General features: G+C 42.3%; 1 protein-coding gene across 4 annotated transcripts in view; it reads left to right on the forward strand.

The window, feature by feature from the left end:
* LOC124038544 (serine/threonine-protein phosphatase CPPED1-like) overlaps nucleotides 1-20,216 on the forward strand; it is a 42,954-nt gene extending 22,738 nt beyond the window's left edge. For 2 of the 4 annotated variants that reach the window (XM_046354555.1, XM_046354558.1), the window contains exons 3-5: nucleotides 4,648-4,820; nucleotides 5,190-5,448; nucleotides 19,034-20,216. In XM_046354555.1, the coding sequence (XP_046210511.1) occupies nucleotides 4,648-4,820; nucleotides 5,190-5,448; nucleotides 19,034-19,260 (659 nt within the window). In that variant the 3' untranslated portion in view covers nucleotides 19,261-20,216. Of the gene's footprint in view, nucleotides 1-4,647; nucleotides 4,821-5,189; nucleotides 5,449-10,254; nucleotides 10,416-14,869; nucleotides 15,175-19,033 lie in introns of those variants that run through there. The other 2 variants (XM_046354557.1, XM_046354556.1) reach the window with 2 other exon arrangements.
* Nucleotides 20,217-23,649: the final 3,433 nt, after the last annotated feature.

Raw genomic sequence — 23,649 nt, forward strand, 5'->3', positions numbered from 1 at the left:
CTGGGCCACTCAAGGACATTCAGAGACTTTCCCCGAAGCCACTCCTGCGTTGTCTTGGCTGTGTGCTTAGGCTCGTTGTCCTGTTGGAAGGTGAACCTTCGCCCCAGTCTGGAGTTCTGTACTTGGCTCTCAGTCCCTGCTGCTGAAAAACATCCCCACAGCATGATGCTGTCACCACCTCCCTGACCAAGGAAAAGTCTTTGTGGTTCAAAACTTCTTCCATTTTAAGAATTATGGAGGCCACTGTGGGGGACCTTCAATGCTGCAGATTCTTTTTTGGTACCCTTCCCCAGATCTGTGCCTCAACACAATCCTGTCTCAGAGTCCTACAGACAATTCCTTCGACCTCATGACTTGGTTTTTGCTCTGACGTGCACTGTCAACTGTGGGACCTTATATAGACAGGTGTGTGCCTTTCCAAATCATGTCCAATCAATTGAATTTACCATAGGATGACTCCAAGTTGTAGAAACATCTCAAGGATGTTCAATGGAAACAGGTTGCACCTGAGCTCAATTTCTAATCTCATAGCAAAGGGTATGAATACTTATGTAAATAAGGTTTTTCTGTGTATTTTTAATACATTTGAAAAAAATTCTACCAACCTGTTTTCGCTTTGTCATTATTGTGTGTGTGTGTGTGTGTGTGTGTGTAGATTGAGGGAATTTAATACATTTTTGAATAATGCTTTAACGTAACAAAATGTGAAGGGGTCTGAAGGGTTAACTGCCTGTTCAGGGGCAGAAAGACATATGTACCTTGTCAGCTGTGGGATTTGAACTTGCAACCTTTCGGTTACTAGTCCAATGCTCTAACCACTAGGCTATGCCTAGTTATAATGAACATGATTTTACTATGGCTATATAAAAGGTATAATTTGTATTGTATTTTGCACAATGCACATTTAGCTTAATGACGAGGACCAAATCCTACCTCTGCTTACATAACACATGTTGTGCCAAACTGAAACAGCAGGGGTGTCCTCAGCCCACTCCCTATCTCATTTCGTCCATGCTTAGTAATAATGACTACGAATTTGGCTTGTGCGTTCTGCTCATGAACACCATAATGGACACATTTCTACATTAAAATGCATTCCACACCTGCACAATCCTTAGTGCCCAGTGTCTCTTCTCAGTTTAATCCGGGCACGATTCCCTCTCATTCCGCCTAGTCCCTCCCTCCCTTATCAGTTGCATTTATAGGTCACTGCGAGATCAGCGGTCCTTACCAAACACACAGTGATAGTCTAACCGCAGGGTTTGGGAACATTTTAAATGGCCTGCCGTCTCTCCTCGTTACCGTCAAGCAGCCTGAGCAGGTTGTGTGTGCCAGACGCATTACACACCACGTCTGTCAGATGCACAGTCGTTTCCACAGTGCCCACTGCCAGGGGGGTATCACCAGGCAACGCTGCCTAACTGACATTTGATTTACACCTAAACTGTTTGTTTATTTACAAAGAGTATAAAACTGTTGCTGGCCAGAGGATTGTCAACAAACAGGGCTGTCAGGGACAGACAAGATATTGGCCCCAACTGTGTTTTGGCTGGTGTCTCTTTGTTTTTCTTGTGGTAAACATCTCCTATCTCAACTTGTTTGGATCCTTCTCTCTATTGTGTGAAAACACATATCTTATTTCTCTCCAAATGAATTTGTCCAAGATAATGACTTAAAATTGTGCTGTGTAAAAAGGGTGGGCCGGTATTCGATGGGTAGGCATCGCAGTGTGCAGACTATTTGTTGACACCTCCATCATCATGGAAGGAGAGAGGTTACATTATACATTGAACATTCTCTACTTGTATCATTCAACGCTGTACATTATCACTGTAGTGATCAGGATAACACAGGGCCTTGAAGGACTCGGCAACTGACGGTTTGATCGACCATCACCTTCGTTAACCACCTGTTGTGAACCACAAGGCTCCATGCTGGGCCCAATTAAAATGCCCATCCCTGACCACAATCCACAAAAAGCAGCTGTCAGAGGGAACATATTCCCACGGAACACTGTCACCATCCCAGCCGTGCTGCTGTTATTGACAGATCTCTCTGTGATCCCATCCCACTGACGAGGACTTACCCTTCACAGAGACTCATAGAGACCAAGGAGCCATGAAACGTTCAGAGGAGAGATGATTAGAGCAACGTGATGGACCTAACACACTCCTAATGAGCACTACAAAGGATTCCAGGGACGTCCTCAGGGGTTTGTTTGTGGGCGAGGAGAGCCAACAAACAGGGGAAGGTGAGAGTGAGATTATGCTGAGTTTCCATTGAGGATTTACCACAGTGTTTTACCCAAAAGGCTCAGACTTTTTTGTTTCCATCTACGCAGGCCGGTACCCATGCCGCACTGGGCCATGGCTCTGGCGGACCTGCTCTAACTTGGAGCCAAGGCCCTGGGTAGTTTTCGGCTGGCATCTACACATAACAATGGCTAATTGCACACATTAACACCTTGCCACAAAGCCTTGAATGATGCAGAGGTTGTTGATTCTGCCCAATGGAAGCACAATAACACTAGAGCCTACATTAACATAAAACACTGGTGACACACTGGGATGGGGGTATGTCTTAGTGGAAAAACACCAACTCCCCCTCCACCCATCTGAACGCCCCCTAATTTCTGTTGAAGGCAGTTAGTGGGACTCTGGGTGGAATTGAGCAGCAGCAGAACACAATTTGGAGAGGAGAGAGATTGGAGAAATCAGGCTCTGTGAGAAGGCATAGTGCGTGTGTGAGTGTAGTATACTCTGTGTGAGTGTGTTTTGCTGATGGGGACTTCCAATAGGAAAGCTTCTAATGGGTTAAGTGAGGGGTTGGGGACAGGAGAGAGGAGACCCTGTAGGGGAGATGTTTCAGAACCACCACCAGAAAGGAGAGTTAGCCTATATACAGTCTGATATGGATGCATAGCCTATATACAGTCTGATATGGATGCATAGCCTATATACAGTCTGATATGGATGCATAGCCTATATACAGTCTGATATGGATGCATAGCCTATATACAGTCTGATATGGATGCATAGCCTATATACAGTCTGATATGGATGCATAGCCTATATACAGTCTGATATGGATGCATAGCCTATATACAGTCTGGATGCATAGCCTATATACAGTCTGAATATGGATGCATAGCCTATATACAGTCTGATTTGATATGGATGCATAGCTAGACTGAAGCTAGAGAACCATTCCGTCTCCTAAATGCTTGAGTCAAGGATGCGGTATACAGCTGACACCCCCCCCCTCACATGGGAATGTGTTTATCCAAACCTGTCAAAATCCTCTTTCTCAGCTATGTTCTGAACCCTGCTCAGTCTAGCTCAGCCCATTCGCTGTCTAACTAAAGTGACCTTACCAATATAATAAATCATAACTTTAAGGTCAGAGATTGTAGCAGGCTAGGTGAATGAAAGTCAGCATTGCAGTGAGACGTGGTTATAGGTTACAGTTTAACTGCAGTCAGTGTTTTAATGGGAATGTGTCTACAGAAATCACAGATAGCCATGTTTCATTCATCTCAGTTTATGTGTCCCAAATCCATATTGATGAGGTATAACGGTAGCAGGGCAGGGGCTGGAGCGTGGCTATGGCTGGAGATGGGGCTGGAGCGTGGCTATGGCTGGAGATGGGGCTGGAGCGTGGCTATGGCTGGAGATGGGGCTGGCGCAGGGCTGTGCTGGAGCATGGTTGAGACTGGTGATTCATGGAAGTGTCATAGCAGCTAATTGCTGTATGGTGTAGTGTGGTTGATCTAACAATAGTAGCCTGTGTGGCAGCTCTAACAACAGTAGCCTATGGTTGATCTAACAATAGTAGCCTGTGTGGCAGCTCTAACAACAGTAGCCTATCTGTGTCTGTAGGCGAGGCCTCCTTTTTTTACAATTGTAATATTGTTTTAAAGATTGATTTAAGAGGACTTACGAAAAATGTATTTGCCAGTAGCTAATATTCTAAAAAGTGAAACCCATATGAAAGCCTGAGACCAGACTCTATTTATTGTCCATTTGTTCACAGCAGTAGTCAGTTGACCTCTCTCTTCTATTCCTTTTTACCTGATTGATTTTGTTGCGGTTTACGATTTAATGTTCCTCTGATTTTAAATGATGTTATTGTATTGTAACTATTAGTCCAGATGGCTCTCTGATCGGGTGTATTCTCCCACACTAGTCATCAGAGGATTGCTTGCTCGTCCAGTCCCTTATACAGGACATATGGGCTGATTGGGCTCCCCACCCCACTAGGTTTTTATCTTGTGTTATTTTCTCTCGTTCTTCGTTTTGTCAGAAAAACTTCTATCTCCAAAAGTAGGGCAGTAAAATAATTACTTTAATGAAAAAATAAAAACCTGAAGAAAGGAAGGCATGAAATACTTTGCTATGCATTAATGGGTTTGTTTGATACACATTGTAAATTATAAATGGACCCATTGTACTCTTTCTCATTACTTTATTAAGAGTGGTTACATTTCTCCGTTTTTATTCTGTATCCTCTTTGTGTGGACGGTAATTAATAATGTGAATAGGCAGGGGGTAATAATGTCCATCCAAACTTTAAATGCAAAAAAAACCCTGGGAAGTTCAAACTAAATGTTACCACTGTTCCAGTGATTGTGTCCTCTCCCCCATACAGGCACCCAGTACCGGGAGGGGCAGGAGCGGGACTTGAAGGTGGCTCTGAGGGGCACAGACCCCTCCATCCCTCTGGTGTTTGTCAGTGGTAACCATGACCTGGGTAACACACCCACCCCAGAGACTGTAGCCCAGTTCTGCAACGCCTGGGGAGACGACTACTTCAGCTTCTGGGTGGGTGGCTAGAGTGAGATGAAAACTTACTGTAGATGTGGGTTGTACAAAACTCTTTAAGTTCCTTACATAAACACTGGTCCTTGGAGCTGGATAGGAACAATTGACCTGTAACATGAGGTATGAACAGTAGGAACAGAGTGACACCCCTTTTTATCCAACATGAATTACTACTGTTATTGTATACTCTGTGGGGCCCAAGCTGAAAGCAAAGTGATGACATAATGCTGAGACAACTGTCTCTAGTCAGGTCAGTTGTAATGTGGCTGCTTTAAATGCATTAATGAGAACCATGGCAATGCCTTAATGACATTATCTTAATAACCTTAACCTATACTGTAATCCCAAACGTGCCACTCTGATTTTTAGGTTGGAGGGGTGCTGTGTCTGGTGCTGAACTCCCAGCTGTTCTTTGATGCGTCGGCCTGCCCCGACCTGAGAGACGCCCAGGAAGCCTGGTTAGAGGGCCAGCTGCAGAGGGCCTCTCAGGGGTCCGGGGTCACCCCCAAACATGTCCTGGTGTTCCAGCACATCCCACTGTATTTAAAGACCCCCGACGAGGAGGATGACTACTTTAACCTGCAGACCGCCACGAGGCAGAGCCTCCTAGGCAGGTTCAAACGGGCAGGTAGGTCATTTAACTTGATTTAACCTTTATTCAGGGGCGAATCTAACTTCCACTAGACTTATTTTCACTTCATGCATTGATGTCAATGTTAGACTTAGTGAAAATTACATTTCAGCGAAAGTTAGGATTCACCCCACAACCTTTATTTAGGAAGTGGTCTCCTCTTGTTTTGTGCTTAGTGAACACAGCCCAGATTTAGCTGTGCAACACAGCCCTCACACCAGGGAAAGATGGGATTAGTTTGTCAACAGGTTTACTACAGGATAAGTCACAGTGAGGAGGACCAAGGAGGAACAGCCCCTGAATTTTTTTCCCTCATTTACAGCCTGAATTTAAAATGGATTAAGTTGAGGTTCTGTAACTGGCCTACACACAACACCCCATAATGTCAGTGGAATTATGTTTTTCAATATTTTTTGCAAATAAATTAAAAACAAAAAGCTGAAATGTCTTGAGTCAATAAGTATTCAACCCCTTTGTTATGACAAGCCTAATTATGTTTAGGAGTAATGTGCTTATGTCAAATAAGTTGCATGGACTCACTTTGTGCAATAATAGTGTTTAACGGGATTTTTGAATGACTATCTCATCTCTGTACCCCATACATACAGATAATTGTAGATTTAATCACAAAGAACAGGGAGATTTCGCAATGACTTGCAAAGGGCACATATTGGTAGATTGATTTTTTTTTTTTACCAGACATTCAATATCCCTTTGAGCATGGTGAAGTTATTAATTACACTTTTGGATGGTGTATCAATAAACCCAGTCACTACAAAGGTACTGGTGTTCTTTCTAACTCAGTTGCCTGAGAGGAAGGAAACAGATCAGGGATTTCACCAGGAAGCCAATGGTGACTTTAAAACAGTTACAGAGTTGAATGGCTGTGATAGGAGAAAACTGAGGATGGATCAACATTGTAGTTTCTCCACCATATTAACCCATTTGAGAGTGAAAATAATGAAGCCTGTGAGAATAAAAATATTCAAAAACATGCATCCTGTTCGCAACAAGGCACTTAAGTATTACTGCAAAGCAACTCACTTTTTCTCCTGAATACAACTTCTTATGTTTGGGGCAAATCCAATACAACATATTACTGAGTACCACTCCATATTTTCAAGCATAGTAGTGGCTGCATCATGTTATTGATATGCTTGTTATCGGCAAGGGCTGGGGAGTTTCAGGATAAAAAATAAACGGAATGAAGCACAGTCAAACCTGGTTCAGTCTGGTTTCCACCAGACACTGGAAGATGAATTCCAGAAAACACAACAACTTAAAACACAAGGCCAAATCTACACTGGAGTTGCTTACAAAGAAGACAGTGAATCTTCCTGAGTGGCTGAGTTAGTTTTTATTTTAAATCTACGGCCAGACCTGAAAATGGTTGTATAACAATAGGGCCGGCAGGGTAGCCTAGTGGTTAGAGCGTTGGACTAGTAACCGAAAAGTTGCAAGTTCGAATACCCGAGCTGACAAGGTACAAATCTGTCGTTCTGCCCCTGAACAGGCAGTTAACCCACTGTTCTTAGGCCGTCATTGAAAATAAGAATTTGTTCTTAACTGACTTGCCTAGTTAAATAAAGGTAAAACATTTTTTAAAAACAATGATCAACAACCAATTTGACAGAGCTTGAAGATCTTTGAAAAGAATAATGGGCAAATGTTGCACAATCGAGGTGTGGAAAGTTCTTTGAGATTTACCCAGAAAGACTCAACAGCTGTAATCGCTACCAAAGTTGCTTTTACAAATGATTGAATCGGGGGTGTGAATACTTATGTAAATTAGATTTCTGTATTTCATTTTCAATACATTTGCAAACATTTCTAAAAACATGTTTTCACTTTTTCGTTATGCGGTATTGTGTGTAGATGGGTGAGAAATGTATATTTAATCAATTTTGAATTTAGGCTGTAACAACAAAATATGGAATAAGTCAAGGGGTATGAATACTTTCTGAAGGCACTGTACTTAATTTAATCCATGCTCAAAAGTATACAAAGGTGAAAGTGCATAGTGCTGAAGAAAAAAAGGAGCATACGTTTCATCAGTGCTGTATTAAGCTGAATACGTAAAACTAATTCAAATGACACCTGTATGTCTTACGTGTGTCATTTTAGTTAGTCTGTACAGCACTGATGAAGATGTAAAAGCTGAAACCTATGCTCCTAGTTTTTGGTTTAGCCCTTTTTAGCACTTTCAACTTTTGCATTCTTTTGAGCATGGATTGAATTAAGAATATTTTAGAATCTGCCTCCTTGTTTTTTCCCCTTCTCATAGCTTGAGTGTGAGTGTGTTTTTAACTCTACAGATATGTTTACTCTCAGGCACAGACCACCATTCATTCTAGCCTAAACGCAAACTCTCAAAATGGATTTCAGCACTTCTATTTTATGATTTCAGGATCTGCTGGTTTTTAAAACCAAAATGTCAAGCTCATATGAAAGGAAGATCAAGTTCAACTCATCCACACTAATATTTCCCCTGCTGTTATGCTAGTACAGCTATAGACTAGGGCATGGGAGTGTTAAGTATCGCACTCATACCCTTGTAGTAAAGTAATATAACACACATAGCCAATGTTCTCTTAGTGATGCAAGCTATGTTGTCTAATATACTGTAATATAATGGGCGGTGTCAGAGGAAAGCCCATAAAATTGTGCCCCCCCCCATTTGTTTTGTATGCTTGTTGTATTCGGCGCATGTGACAGTTTGATTTGGTAATGTACAAGGTTACCACATTGTCTACTGTAATTTTTATTTATTTTTAATTTGACCTTTATTTAACCAGGCAAGTCAGTTAAGAACACATTCTTATTTTCAATGACGGCCTAGGAAGAGTGGGTTAACTGCCTGCTCAGGGGCAGAAAGACAGGTTTGTACCTTGTCAGCTCGGGGATTTGAACTCGCAACCTACTAGTCCACTAGGCTACCCTGCCGCCCTAACCACGAGGCTACCATTTGTGTACTCTACTGTAATGTACGAGTCTACCATTTGTGTACTCTACTGTAATGTACGAGGCTGCCATTTGTCTACTCTACTGTAATGTATGATGCTACAATTTTCTCTACTGTAATGTACGAGGCTACCATATTGTCTACTGTAATGTACGAGGCTACCATTGTCTACTCTACTGTAATGTATGATGCTACAATTTTCTCTACTGTAATGTACGAGGCTACCTTATTGTCTACTGTAATGTACGAGGCTACCATTGTCTACTCTACTGTAATGTATGATGCTACAATTTTCTCTAATGTAATGTACGAGGATACTGTATTGTTTACTGTAATGTACAAGGCGACCATTTTGTCTACTCTACTGTAATATACGAGTCTACCATAGTCTACGGTAATGTATGAGGCTACTATTTTGTCTACTCTACTGTGTACGAGGCTACCACAGTCTACTGTAATGTACGAGGCTACAATTGTCTACTGTAATGCACAAGGTTACCATATTGGTCACACTACTGCAATGTACGAGGCTACCATATTGTCCACTCCTCTACTGTAATGTACGAGGCTACCATATTGTCCACTCCTCTACTGTAATGTACGAGGCTACCATATTGTCCACTCTACTGTAATGTACGAGACTACAATTTGTAAGTCGCTCTGGATAAGAGCGTCTGCTAAATGACTTAAATGTAAATGTAAATGTTGTCCACTCTACTGTAATGTACGAGGCTGCCATATTGTCCACTCTACTGTAATGTACGAGGCTGCCATATTGTCTACTGTACATATTTTCTGCAGAGGGAGCTCATCTAATCTGAGACGCTTGTCTGTTTTGTCCAGCAAGCTATTATCAGCATCCTCTCTCTCTCTGTTAGCAGGAGAAGTGCTGCTATTCCTATCATTCGTAATCACCAGGGTCAGATACTGGTTACGGTCTCTCAGCTATTGTTTAGTGTTTTACTTGTTTTGTTCTATTTGCATCATACAGCAGTAGGCAGACTGGCTGCAGCGTATTTTGGTACGAAGACTCCAAAAGAAATATTGCGTTTTAGAGACACCTTTGTTCCTGTTTATTGGAAAACTGGAGATGTGTATATGAAGTGTTTTTCACTGCAGGGCATGATGCTGGCGTCTGGTAAAAAATATCTCAACCGACCGAAACACATTTCAAAATAGAGTGCCTTTTAGAAAATATTCACACCCCTTGACTTGTTCCACATGTTGCGTTAGTCTGAATTTAAAATGTATTCAATTTAGATTTTTTTGTGACTGTTCTACACAAAATGCTGTGTAAATGTCAGTGTAATTTTCTTTTTACAAATGAATTAGAAATGAAAAGCTGAAATGTCTAGAGTTAAGTATTCAACCCCTTTGTTATGGCAAGGCTAAATAAGTTCAGGAGAAAAAAATGTGCTTAGCAAGTCAAATAAGATGTTGCATGGACTCACTCTGTGTGCAATAATAGTGTTTAACATGATTTTTGTGGCAACCCGGGGGCCAGCAGGGAGCTACAAAGCCAGGAGCAGGACTTCTGTCAGCTCCAGAGGGCTAGATAGTTTCCAAGGTGAGTCAGCACCATGGACAGCATTATAGGCACCCACTGGGGCTGGTGATTTGACACCAATACTACCCAGTCCAGGTGATGCAACCAATTGGCACCTGGAAATAGTCCCACCTGTCCCTCGTTACTCCAAATGGGTATAAGTAGAGGTGCAGTCACTCGGGCACGTCGGCAGACAGGAAGTGGGTACGCCTAGACCTCAGAAGAACTGGAGAAGAGGACCCATTCCCGGGCAGCATGCCCCGGACTCATTGCTCTCTCTTGTTCATTAACACAGGTGGTCTGAGAAGCTGCCACACAGTGACCCACCCACTACCTGAGAGGCCTTTCAGTTGTATTTCTCCACGTTCCTCCAAACCTTTTATTAAAGATCAACTTTTGTTTGAGCGCCGCAAAATGGTCTCCGGCTGTCTTATTTTGTGAGTTTCACCTCTGACTCCCCTGGGCTGCCACAATACCTCATCTCTGTACCCCACACATACAATTATCTGTAAGGTGCCTCAGTCAAGCAGTGATATGAGAAAACAGAGGATGGATCAACATTAGTTATTCCACAATACTAACCTAATTGACTGAGGGAATAGGAAGCCTTTCCAGAATACAAATATTCCAAAACTTGCGTCATGTTTGAAACAAGGCACTAAAGTAATACTGTGAAAAATGTGGCAAAGCAATTAGCCAACTAATACAAAGTGTAATGTTTGGGACAAATCCAATACAACACATTACTGAGTACCACTCTACATATTTTCAAGCATAGTGGCGGCTGCATCATGTTATGTGTATGGTTGTCATCGGAATGGACTGAGGAGTTGTTCAAGATACAAAAGAAACTAAATGGAGCTAAGCACAGGCAAAATCCTAGAGACAAATCTGGTTCAGTCTGCTCTCCAAAAGACACAGGGGGACAAATTCACCTTTAAGTAGGACAATAACCTAAAACAAGGTCAAATCTACACCGGAGTTGCTTATCAAGAAGACATTGAATGTTCCTGAGTGGCCTAGTTACAGTTTTTACTTAGCTAGACAGTCCTTTTTATGCTATGATCAAGCTCTGTGTCAAGTTGTTTGTTGAAGAATTTTAGATTGCAAATATTGTACAATCCAGGTGTGCAGAGCTCTTTTATTATCCCCAGGGATTTGATTAGGAGATAAGACTTTAACCCCCTTGTTTTAAGCCTGAGAGGAGTGAGGAGGTGTAAAAGCCTTGGGAACAGAGATGGAGGTTGGTGATAATGTGTAGTGTAGCACCAGGATGTCAGAGCCCAGGGGATGGGAACCAAAGTGAAGGTGTTGAATGTCCTCTGGGGAATGTGTAACTGTTTAAAAAATGTTTTATTGAATATCCGAAACATACAATATACTTGCAGTGAAGCCGCTTAACAACTACATCATACCAGTCATCCAACAGACTCCCATTCAGAGAGACACACCGAAGCATCCAGGGTCAAAGCCCTGCTCAACAACTACACCCTACCAGTCATCCAACAGACTCCCATTCAGAGAGCGACACACCGAAGCATCCAGGGTCAAGCCCTGCTCAACAACTACACCCTACCAGTCATCCAACATTCTCCCATTCAGAAAGCGACACACCGAAGCATCCAGGGTCAAGCCCTGCTCAAGGGCATGTTGACAGATCTCCCACCAGGCCAAAAAAACATGAATCCGAACCCTCAAAGTCCCCCCCCCCCCCTCCCCACAGTTCCCCAATAGCTATCCCTCAACCATTCGAGACCCCTCCAACAGTCCCCGTCTGTCCGCCCCCCTCAAGAAGAAAATTTGAAAAAATACAATTCCATTCCCCACTCCCACTCCACATCCCAACCCTCAGCTTCCCTCAGCCCATCCCATCTATATCTCTGCTGGCCCCCCACTTCGGGTTTCTACGCAACACATATCTTTCAACTATGCTGTAATGTTTAACGTACATTTTCAATCAATCTAATCAAATAGGATCCACAGATTGCGAGTTGAATATAAATAATCTTACTAAGAGTATTAGTGTATTAATAATTGACTGACCAGGTCTCTCCAGATCTCCTAACAGTACTATTACTAGGGTCAATTTTAGATCAATGCTATGCTATGCCTTTTCAGCCATTCCTGAACCTTAGACCAGAAACAGGCTACCTGAGGGCAATACCAAAATAAATTGTCTATTGATTCTGTATTCTCACAACAAAATCTACAGAGCTTCGATGATTGTATGCCCCGAATATTCAACATTTTGTTGGTGGCAAGAATTCTGTATTATAATTTTAGCTGAAAAGCACGAAGTCTTGAATCTTGAGTTTTATATATCAACTCATACACCCTGTACCATTGAATCGGTACATCAAAAATCTCTTCCCAACTATTTTGCAATCTGTATGTGTAACTTGTTGCACGCCCATATACCCTCACTGTTTAATTTAGGTAAAGGAGGTTTCTGTGTGTTTATGGACCAGGGAAGATGAAGGTTGTCTCTACAGTATTGTTTCGGACTCTGAAGTCATTTCTATTGAAAGGGCATTTATAGATGCATGAGCATTGTTGTTCCTCGTGCTCTCAGAATGGGGACACTTAAAGGGATAATGGCAGATTCTGGCATGTAGGCCCTTCTACTTCCACAGAGTCCGAGGAACTCATGGATACCATTGATATGTCTCTGCGTGCAGTGTGTAGGAAGTTAGGGGTAGTTTCACAAGCCAATGCTAATTAGCCTTAGCGCAATGACAAAGTCTACAGGTATGGTAGCGTTGCTCGCAGTATCCCTTTAACTGTGTATAATATGATGTAAGCTTTTAGTTGTATCCATGTTTCTTTTGTATTGTCAAGCATGTGAATTGACAATGCGAATACTACTACGACCAAGACGAATCATGTGTTTTTCCATTCATGTCTGATGATTTAGTATTCATGATTGATATATTGCCCCTTCAGATATATTAACTGGTTTTTAATTTCTCTCTGGCGCTCTATTGATGTTACTGAGAGTGGAGAACGTACATATCTGGTTTCCCAGGCAGGTGGAAATCTTTTTCCACCTGCCTGAAATCTTTTTCACCAGCATTTCGTGGATGTTACTGATATCAAATCAAAGTTGATTTTTTGCATACACAGTTTTGCAGATGTAATTGCAGGTGCAGCGAAAGGCTTGTGTTTCTAGCTCCAACAGTGCAGCAATACCTAGCAACACAATAACACAATTTTTAAAAAGGACAAGAAATTAAGACATAACAGAATAAGCGATTTAAAGAGTAGAAATCAGAAATCATCTAGGAATCAGTATCGGGATAAAAGACCAGAAAACAGCAGGACTGAAGCTGTGCACCTCTGATCTACCCCCACACCACAGTAACACACAGCACGGTAGTAGTATGTGTAGGGTGAGGACATTGGAACGGGATCCTGAGATAGAGGCCATGTTCCAAATGGCACCCTATTCCCTATATACAGAAATACATTTCATCATGAAATGGTAAAAGGCACTGCTCTATATAGGGATTAGGGTGCCAGTTGGGATGCAATATGAGAGATATGATGGATCTTTCAGGCACAGGCCATAGATGAAAATCCACATGCTAGCTACTTAAATTTTCTATTTCCCTCGGTCATGCTAATTATCTACAGCTAGACACGCTTTCATGATGAATTATTTCTAGTCCAATACTCTGACACTCGCCCTCTACCACACACACAAAGGGTACAACTGCACACACATTCACACGCACACCGCAGTCTTACAGATGTGTCAATGACAGCTCTGTTGGGAGTGAACAGTGTGAGAGTGGGAGGCTAAGGGAGAGTCTAGAGAGAGAACCTTCACCCCATTCTGAGGTCCTGAGTGCTCTGGAGCAGGTCTGAACAGGTTGGATCACTTATTTATCCAATCCTTTTAATGGCGTGGTCAGGAAGAACTCCTGAGGGCAACAGACTACGTTAGGACATTAGAGCTAGTGACTGATACCACTCGTGAGTGCAGACAGAGTGTGTAGATGTTTCTCATCTCATTTGTCCATTTGGACTCCCAGCAGGCCTGACTCTAGCTGGAGATATGAATGAGCCAGTAACACTGGCTGTTAAGTGATCACTACCAATTCATCCTGAAGCTTCACCACGCTATCAAGAGGAGCAGAGTAGCTCAATTGGTGAAGAACAAAAATGCTAAGTGACATGGCTTGTTTTATGTTGTTTGTGTTTGTTTTATAAATCATTCTCATTTGGTTTCATGAGCTTTTTTCATGACTAACACTGATGTATTCAAATTAATTCAGGATGATTTCATCATAACATTAATAGCTTTTACTTTTCATTCTGGGGTATGTAGAGTTCTCAACCCGTGTTATCAAAAATGATAGGATGATTGTGTAAGGTGTGATAGCCGAACCCACAGATTGTGACACCCTCCTCACCCTTCAAGCATTAGGCAGGTTAGGCACAGTTCCTGTCCTGCTGTGACCCCTGCAGATAGACATGCACTGGATAGAGGTCCTTCGGTTCCGTAACAACAAAGAGTCAAACAATACATGTATTTAAATCAGAACATTCTGAACTGCTCTGTCTCACTCTCCTGAATAAACCCCGAGGTAGGACATCAAAATGGGAGCGGGAGAAAGAGAGATGTATGGCTGATTTAGACTGGGCTGGCTGATTGCCAGCTGTAATTAGTAGCTTTACTGCTCTCTCTCTCCTCTCTCTCTCTCTCTCTACCTCTCTACCTCTCTACCTCTATCTCTCTCTACCTCTACTGTGATGGTCCTCAGAGGAAACCTACTCATTTAAAAAGTAAATTTTCTTTCGTCTTGTTGGTTCACTTCCTCTTATTTTTCCTCCTGATAATTCTGTTTTTTCCCTCTCTGATGCTTACGTCATTGTTGCTGTGGTTTGTATTTTCTTAATCTTTTAAGGGACCGAGCTCCCTGCCATCCAGGACCTCAGAAGGGCGTCAATCGGTGTGAAAGGAAGGCCCAGAAAATCATTAGACTACAAACCCACCCAAGCTGTTCTCTCTGCTTCCGCACAGCAAGCGGTTCATCAAGTCTGACACCAACAGGCTCCTGAACAGCTTCATTTCCCCATGCCATAAGACTGTTAAATAGCTAACTAAATGGCTACACGGACCAAGTTGACCCTTGTATTTTATTCTTATTTTTGCACTGTCTCTATGTACACTCACAGGGTCCTACACACACTCACTCCATCATTTGCTCTCACACACACACCGGAAAGTATTCCAACTCCTTGACTTTTTCCACATTGTGTTATGTTAGCCTTATTCTAAAATTGATTAAATTGTTTTTCCCCCTCTCATCAATCTACACACATTAACCCATAATGACATCAAACATGATTTGGAAAGGCACACACCTGTCTTTTAAGGTACCACAGTTGACAGTGCATGTCAGAGCAACAATCAAGCCATGAGGTTGAAGAAATTGTCCGTCGAGCTCCGAGACAGGATTATGTCACGGCACAGATCTGGGGAAGGGTACCAAAACATTTCTTCAGCATTGAAGGTCCTCAAGAACACAGTGGACTCCATCATTATTAAATGGAAGAAATATGGAACCACCAAGACCCTTCCTAGAGCTGGCCTGCCGGCCAAACTAAGCAACCAGTGGCGAAGAGCCTTGGTCAGGAAGATGATCAAGAACCCAATGGTCACTCTGACAGAGCTCCAGAGTTCCTCTGTGGAGATGGGAAAACCTTCCAGAAGGACAACCATCTCTGCAGCACTCCACCAATCAGGCCTTTATGGTAGAGTGACCAGAAGGAAGCCACACCTCAGTAAAAGGCACATGGCAGCCTGCCTGGAGTTTGCCAAAAGGCACCTAAAGACTCTCAGACCATGAGAAACAAGATTCTCTGGTCTGAAGAAACCAAGATTGAACTCTTTTGGCCTGAATGCCAAGCGTTATGTCTGGAAGAAACCTGGCACCATCCCTACGGAGAAGCATGGTGGTGGCAGCATCATGTTGTTTTTCAGCGGTAGGGACTGTGAGACTAGTCTGGATTGAGGGAATGATGAACGGAGCAAAGTAAAGAGAGATCCTTGATGAAAACCTGCTCCTGAGCAAGGTTCACCTTCCAACAGGACAACGAGCCTAAGCACACGTTCAAGACAACGCAGGAGTGGCTTCTGGGAAAGTGCATGTACTTGAGTGGCCCAGCCAGAGCCCAGACTTGAACCCGATCGAACATCTCTGGAGAAACCTGAAAATAGTTGTGCAGCGACGCTCCCCATCCAACCTGACAGAGCTTGAGAGGATCTGCAGAGAAGAATGGGAGAAACTCCCCAAATACAGGTGTGCCAAGCTTGCAGCGTCATCCTGAAGAAGACTCAAGGCTGTAATCACTGCCAAAGGTGCTTAAACAAAGTACTGAGTAAAGGGTCTGAATACTTATGTAAATATAATATTTCAGTTTTATATATATTTGTTTATACATTTGCAAACATTTCTAAAAAACAGTTTTTGCTTTGTCATTATGGGTTATTGTGTGTAGTAGATTGAGGTGGGGGGACAATTTAATCATTTTTATAATAAGGCTGTAAAGTAACACTGTGGAAGAAGTCAAGGGGTCTGAATACTTTTTGAATGCACTGTATTTCCATAAATTTGCACTCATGTAGATTGGATGTTTTTTTTTATTTAACTAGGCAAGTCAGTTAGGAACAAATTCTTATTTACAATGACGGCCTACACCGGCCAACCCCGGACGACGCAGGGCCAATTGTGCACCACCCTATGGGACTCCCAATCATGGCCGGTTGTGATACAGCCTGGATTCGAACTAGAGTGTCTGTAGTGTCGCCTCAAGCACCGAGATTCAGTGTTTTAGGCCACTGTGCCACTTGGATGATGAAACTTACCAGCCAACCAGGGAAGCAATTCAGGAATTTTTGAAAGTCCTTGTCCTGCAAAGAAACAATGATTATAGTTGGAAAAATTTAATTAAATGTGGAACGTGATTACATCACGTGCCTGGCTGCGTACTTTCAAAAGTATTCGGCAATCTTCATTTATCACAATAAATAATTTGACAAAAGAAAAATCAATGGATAAAAATGTTGTGGATCTTTAGGAAATGTCTCCTGTCTGTCGTTTCCATTACATCTGTCGCAATAAACAAAAAATGTGCAACATTGCTTTTGTTGAAAGAACCTGAGTCAATGGAAACCTGCCTATTGACTGCTGAGACGAGTCACTAACTTTGGCATCAGTGTCTGGCCCCGACAGGAAACCTAGGAATTGTGTTTTTATTTACATTACTGCAGTCCGAGATATGTATATAATTAGAACATAATCATGTATCCGCCCTTACAATGGGAGTCGTCCCAAAGGCGGGAAGGCAGGCGACAAGTTTAGGTCTAAATTACGCCATAGAAACTAATAGAGCGTTTTGGGACAGATTTTTGGCGAGAGTGAAACCTCTCACGTTGCTTCTTCCTCTTTGCTGCGTTTCCCTGTCATCGCTCACTTTGTGATCAATAGATCGCTAGAAGATGCATGCCGTTTATTCTAGCGGGAGAGGACTCGACGGACTAACGAATTTAAACTTTTAAATAAATAACATAGTTAGTATGATGTGTAAAATGTATCCACGTGAAAATGAGTCTGTAACCAGCTGGTTGATATGTTGATGAGTGCATTGGCATAACTAAGTAACGCTAGTAGAATAGCCTCTGGGTTTGATAGCAAATTAATTTAGCCTGCAAAAAAATGTTTATCAACTTCCATCTATATTAGATTCATTATTCAATGGTGCACCCATTATGTGTAGAATCTGAATGTTGCTGATCAGGGGGCGAAAAAGGGTTTACTTGAAAAGCAACTCCAGGGTTTTCTTGATGTTATTTTAGTGTTGAGGATTGGATGGATTTCCAGGACATGAGTCGTGTTCATGTGTACTGTGGACAGGAATTTAGTTTCTTCGTTGCCAGCTTTAGCCCGTTTTAATTATATCCTTGGCATGTGTTGTGTATTGAGGAATGGCAGCAAGCGGGTAGTAGTCTAACTACCCCGCTACTGTTAGAAACGAAACATCTTACTTCCTCTGTCTGCCAAAACCTAGAGTGAACTCACAGTGGAACACGCACACACATCCGCAAAAAGATAATTACTTATTTGCACTTCTCATTCAGGGGCTTGCTTGGCCAACCAGTGTGAGTGTGAAATCAGTTCAGTGCCTTCTATTTCTCAGGAGAAACCCGAGCCCTGCAGAAACCGATAGAAATCAATTCAATAATGACAACGATTGTGATGGAAAAGAAATTGAAAAGTAAAAAGCCCCTGAAAAGTTTCTACATTTTTACAAACTATTCAAAAATGAGTTCAGTTTCTCTCAGCTTGCACTCCCTCTCATTCCCATCTCTCTCCCTCTCATTTTCTCTCCTCCTCCCTCCCTCAGGCATTTGTTTTCAGTCTATCTGACAGATATGGCAATGATCTCATTATGCAATTATATTGAGCTAATATGAATGAATATATTGCTGTTGTATGCAGATCAGGGACAGTTTGCCTATGTTACATTTAGGTCTGTATATGCATGTAGACAGGATGCAGACTGGAGCTGTGTAGAAAACAGAACCGGCTTTCTCCAACAAACCCAACAGACACTGACACCATATGGTCACATGTCACTTAAGGTTAATCAATACTAATTGGATTATTAATCGATACCGTCACTTTCTGGGGTTGCTGTTTTTTGGGATGAAACCCCAATATTGTGGCTGGACATAATGGGTCTGATGAGCCAAAAAGCTTTGATAACCCCCTTCTTACTCCTCCTCTTACTCCTCTTCTTACTCCTCCTCTTACTCCTCTTCTTACTCCTCTTCTTACTACTCCTCTTACTCCTCTTACTCCTCTTCTTACTCCTCCTCTTACCCCTCCTCTTACTCCTCTTCTTACTCCTCCTCTTACTCCTCTTCTTACTCCTCCTCTTACTCCTCTTCTACTCCTCCTCTTACTCCTCCTCTTACCCTTCTTACTCCTCTTACTCCTCCTCTCTCGTATTGTGTTGTTGTAAGCCTCCTCCTCACACTCTCTCTCTTGTTCTGTGTTGTGTAGGAGTGAAGGCGGTGTTCTCCGGCCACTACCACCGTAATGCGGGGGGGCTCCACAATGGCCTGGACATGGTGGTGAGCTCCGCTATAGGCTGCCAGCTGGGAGAGGACACCCACGGGGTCAGGGTGGTGGTAGTGACCGCCGACCAGGTCATACATCGCTACCACAGTCTGGAGCAGCTCAGTGGGCGGGGCATGGACGAGGACCTCAGGAAACTACTGCAGGCCTGAGCCAATCAGAGAAGAGGGGACACACAGGAACAGAATACCAGGGCCTGATTCATGACGCATCTCAGGAGAGAAGTGCTGATCAAGGTCACTCTTTTTATTCCTTATGATTTAAAAGGCAAAACGGATCCTACATCAGTACTGCTACTCTGACTCTTAATACAGGCTCAGAACACCAGACGGTGGAGAGGAAGTCTGTCAATCATCTTAAGACCTGTAGCCTACTGTGAATAAGCACCAACCCATTGTATTGGACAAGGTCATCAGTCGCAGAATGTGCTGGATTTACCTTACTCCAGAGAGAGAAAAAAAACAGTTCTACTGTTGTCATAAGTTACTCTTGTCAAGAATATCCTAGTTATGACTATCTCTAAGGTCTACAAAGACACTGTCTGTAACACTCATTGTGCAAACTAATCCAATGAGCATGTCCTGTGTTAGTCATGTCTTTTTTATATCAAGCTTGGGGTGAATAATGTTTGTTTAGTCTAGTTGCAGCAGCACTGAATGTCTTTACTGACAACGGGTACTAGTATGACTCTATAGCCCTGAAACGACTCCCTGTTGCCCTGTATGAATATTTTCAACCCCACTCACCCAATCCTTGACGCAACAAATTGTCATGGCAACAGCAGTTGTCCTCGTTGAACAGGCCTGATGGTGGTGATGGGTGAGCCAACAACAACATGATGACCTCTGCAATGAAAACACTGTAATGGGATAAACAACTCTTCAGTTTACGTCAACATCCTGTCTGTGAATGTGATGTTCCCTACTATGTATTTGATATCTTCTTGACCTCATTGAGAATTTGTTATATTCGATTTGTGAATTGATTTAGTACTTAAGTTGGGGTATGCTCAGGAGGATTCCATTAGTTTAGTTTCTTTAGTCGCACTACAACTAAATGTCATGTTCTGTTTTGTTTTTTAAATGAATAAACATTGATTTAAACTATTGCAATGATTATGTAAGTGATGTTGCTGAATTGTTGATCATCTGTCCATAACAGCTACACAAACTTTTTTGCGCCTTCCTCTCCTCAGTGCACCTACCCATCCCCTCCCAATAGAGGTCTTATACTGTGTGTCTATTGATCAGGCCGGTCTGTGTCCCAGAACCCCTAAACACATAGGGTCCATCCTTGCAAACAAGTTTTTCTGCATCTTAAAATGCGCATTAGCCAATTAAAATTGTCAACATAGTTGCACGTGATACAATCTTTGGTCCACCCACACAGACAGCATCGTGAAGAAGGCGCAGCAGCGCCTCTTCAACCTCAGGAGGCTGAAGAAATTCGGCTTGTCACCAAAAGCACTCACAAACTTCTACAGATGCACAATCGAGAGCATCCTGTCGGGCTGTATCACCGCCTTGTACGGCAACTGCTCCGCCCACAACCGTAAGGCTCTCCAGAGGGTAGTGAGGTCTGCACAACGCATCACCGGGGGCAAACTACCTGCCCTCCAGGACACCTACACCACCCGATGTCACAGGAAGGCCATAAAGATCATCAAGGACAACAACCACCCAAGCCACTGCCTGTTCACCCCGCTATCATCCAGAAGGCAAGGTCAGTACAGGTGCATCAAAGCTGGGACCAAGAGACTGAAAAACAGCTTCTATCTCAAGGCCATCAGACTGTTAAACAGCCACCACTAACATTGAGTGGCTGCTGCCAACACACTGACTCAACTCCAGCCACTGGGAATTGATGTCAAATATATCACTAGCCACTTTAAACAATGCTACCTAATATAATGTTTACATACCCTACATTATTCATCTCATATGTATACGTATATACTGTACTCTATATCATCTACTGCATCTTTATGTAATACATGTATCACTAGCCACTTTAACTATGCCACTTTGTTTACATACTCATCTCATATGTATATACTGTACTCAATACCATCTACTGTATCTTGCCTATGCTTGTCATGTTTTGTCTTATATTGTCTTGTCATTTTGCTTTCCCTTCTGTTCGTTTCCCCCTGCTGGTCTTATTAGGTTCGTTCCCTTTTTTCTCTCTCCCTCCCTCTCTCTCTTCTCTCTATCGTTCCGTTCCTGCTCCCAGCTGTTCCTATTCCCCTACTCAATCATCTAGTCTTTTCACACCTGTTCCTTATCTTGCCCTCTGATTAGAGTCCCTATTTCTCCCCTTGTTTTCCGTTTCTGTCCTGTCGGATCCTTGTATATTGTTCGCCGTGCTGTGTCTTTGTCTCGCCCTGTCGTGTCTTGTTTCCCTCAGATGCTGCGTGTGAGCAGGTGTCTGAGTCTGCTACGGTCGGTGCCTTCCCGAGGCAACCTACAGTTAATGGTCGAGTCTCCAGTCTGTCCTCGTCACTACGAGTGGAATTAAGTTTTTTATGTTTTGTTTTCTGCTCTGATTGTCCAGCAGTATTGCCTATTTCCTTTACTGGAATAAAGACTCTGTTTTCGCCAAGTCGCTTTTGGGTCCTCATTCACCTGCATAACAATGCTGCTCTGTACCATCACTCATTCATACACCTTTATGTACATATTATGTACATATTCTTTATCCCCTTACACTTGTGTCTATAAGGTAGCAGTTTTGGAATTGTTAGTTAAATTACTTGTTGGTTATTACTGCATTGTCGGAACTAGAAGCACAAGCATTTCGCTGCACTCGCATTAACATCTGCTAACCATGTGTATGTGACAAATAAAATTTGATTTGGATTTTTTATTTTTATTTTTTACAACGCTACATGTTAGCTGTTCACATCACATAATCTAGCACATTGATCCCTATGCTAACCTGACAAGGTGGCAGTGATGATTTCCTGTAAAAAATCCCACATCAGCCTATCAAAGACTTGAAGACAAAATTCATAAGGCATGTTTTCGCATATGACAAAATCACACGTTTTTACTTATCAGTTTCACACACATCCACGTACGTTTACACAAAAAGATATGTATATACAACATTTCAATTTGATCATACATTGTAAAAACAAAAAGTCGAAGAGACTTATGATTTTGTCAAACAGCTGTCATGTACATCTAGTACCATTGCTGCTAGGCAGTTGACTGAATCTTCTGGGTACTGTAACCGTGGGTTCGAGGCCCCTTCAAGCTTTTTTGTTAAGGATAAAACTGTTCACTGCTGGTCCTCGATGCTCTATTCAAAAAACGTATATGTGACGGAGTGGATGATTATAATAATTTATATAAAACGTTGTACATGTAAGTGTAACTTACATAAGAAATTACATGGCGTTTTTGGTCTAACAGTAATGTTATACTATGCTATGCTATCATATTCGGTATGTTAGGCCTATGTAGAATACTAATGAATCATTAAGACATTGATTCAGCTTTGATATAAACTTTATTAAATGAGCACCATTCTGAGAAGTGGGGACCCCACTAGGTCTGCAAGAGGATGTTATAAGGTGAATGCACCAATTTGTAAGTCGCTCTGGATAAGAGCGTCTGCTAAATGACTTAAATGTAAATGTAAATGAACTCAAAGAAGCTCCTAATTAAATATATGCAATCTTAATTTACAAGGTTTTGGCTGCACTTCCCTTCGCAACACTACAATCAATATAATTCTACATTTCAGAGGAACAAACGTATCTCACCTGGGTTTCGAACTTTCCGCAAAGGTAGTAAATTATTAGAAGCCTGGCTCGCTACACTGAATATTGGTCCAGTTGTAATTGCATTCTAGTGACTTAGATTAGCGGATGTTGCAGAAGGACTTCTGTTAAAAGGAAAGATTCATCAATTCAGAATGTTATATCTGTAACGGTGTTCTTCGTTTGTAGAAAAAAGTCTGACCGAAATGCAGCGTGGTGGTTACTCATGACTTTAATGAAAAAAGCGACACATGAAATAACTAACAAATACAAAACAACAAACGGAACGTGAAACCTAATTACAGCCTATCTGGTGAAACTACACAGAGACAGGAACAATCACCCACGAAATACACAGTGAAACCCAGGCTACCTAAATATGGTTCCCTATCAGAGACAACAAGAATCACCTGACTCTGATTGAGAACCGCCTCAGGCAGCCAAGCCTATACTAGACACACCCCTAATCAACCACAATCACAATGCCTACAAAAACCCCAATACGACAATACAATAACCCCATGTCGCACCCTGGCCTGAACAAATATATAACGAAAACACAAAATGCAATGACCAAGGCGTGACAATATTGTTTTTGTGCATCTCGGACTGATGTTCTATCTATTCCCGGGGTAATTCCATGTGTATCTGAGCTATTGCCGTTCAAGCAGGCAAAAATACAGTCGGTATGAAGTAAAACCCTTCATAGCGGATGTATTTCTGCCTGTTCTATTACATCCATCAACGACAACATTTTTAATTGGCTGATGCAGCA

This window comes from Oncorhynchus gorbuscha, linkage group LG06 (assembly GCF_021184085.1).
Source record: "Oncorhynchus gorbuscha isolate QuinsamMale2020 ecotype Even-year linkage group LG06, OgorEven_v1.0, whole genome shotgun sequence".
Taxonomy (NCBI): domain Eukaryota; kingdom Metazoa; phylum Chordata; class Actinopteri; order Salmoniformes; family Salmonidae; genus Oncorhynchus; species Oncorhynchus gorbuscha.